Source organism: Leishmania donovani, chromosome 34, assembly GCF_000227135.1.
Source record: "Leishmania donovani BPK282A1 complete genome, chromosome 34".
In the NCBI taxonomy this organism is placed as follows: domain Eukaryota; phylum Euglenozoa; class Kinetoplastea; order Trypanosomatida; family Trypanosomatidae; genus Leishmania; species Leishmania donovani.
In genome coordinates, this window is record NC_018261.1 from 1,735,789 (window position 1) to 1,736,858 (window position 1,070).

The 1,070-nt window shown below is 57.4% G+C and overlaps 1 protein-coding gene across 1 annotated transcript; it reads left to right on the forward strand.

Annotated features, from left to right (window-relative positions):
• Positions 1-134: 134 nt before the first annotated feature.
• On the forward strand, positions 135-1,070 carry LDBPK_044360 (uncharacterized protein; the record flags this gene model as incomplete). The annotated part of the gene is made up of 1 exon (XM_003864547.1): positions 135-1,070. A coding segment is annotated over one exon (936 nt), but the record flags the coding sequence as incomplete, so codon positions are not given.

Sequence of the window (1,070 nt, forward strand, 5' to 3'; positions counted from 1 at the left end):
TGCGTAATAGCACGCTTTGTTCTCTCCTATCGCCTCACGCGGTCGCGCTCTGTACTGCGGTGGCACCCCTGCCCGTTCGGTTTAGGCTCTGCTCTCGTACTCCCTGCCCATTCTGTGCTTCCGCTGTCGGCAGCATGGCCCCTACCATTTGCGTCTGCGTCGATGATGACCTCTGCGGTGCGGTGTGTGATGTTCTGAAGCAGCTCGAGGGCAGGATCTCCGCAATCGTGTGCGGCACCGATGTCAGCTGCTTTGCTTCTGTGAAGGCAGACAACGATGGCATTTTCATGGTTGTTTCGGGGAGCTGCGCCCACGCTGTCATCAAGGATCTTTGCGACGACTATGACAAGGAGGAGCGTCGCGTGAAGCTCATCTACAGCCTATCTGCCGGCGTCGACGCGTACAAGCTCTCGGAGCTGAAGCAGGAGCTCTCCGGCATCCTGTTCTGCAACGCACAGGGCTGCTGCTCCAACGTTCTTGCAGAGTACGTCGTATTCAGCATGCTGTACTTCAATCGCCTCCCATGGCGCTTGGCTGCCTCGAAGAATGAGAAGAAGTGGGACCCCTTCAGCAGCATTGAACTCCGGAGGCAGAAGCTCGTGATCATCGGCTACGGCAACATCGGCGAAGCCTGCGGCGCGAAGGCGGTGGCGCTGGGCATGCAGGTGACCGGCATCCGTCGCAGCGGCGACAAGAAGACGGACAAGTTTGGTGTGATGGTGCGCGGCAATGACGCGCTGGACGAGTCGATCCGTGAGGCCGACTTTGTCGTTTCTGTGCTGCCTGGCACGGAGCACACGAGGCGCTTCTTCGACAAGGCGTTCTTTGCAAAGATGAAGCCGAGCGCCGTCTTCATCAACATTGGCCGTGGCATGTCGGTGTGCGAAGCTGACATCATCGAGGCTCTCAAAAAAGGCACTATTCGTGCTGCTGCTCTCGATGTGTTTGATGTGGAGCCGCAGCCAGTCGCATCCCTCGTATCTGTTGTCGATGATGACAATCTGTTCGTGAACTCGTTGTCCAGAGACACGGCACTCAAATTGTGGTGTGACACACAGATTTTCTTCTGC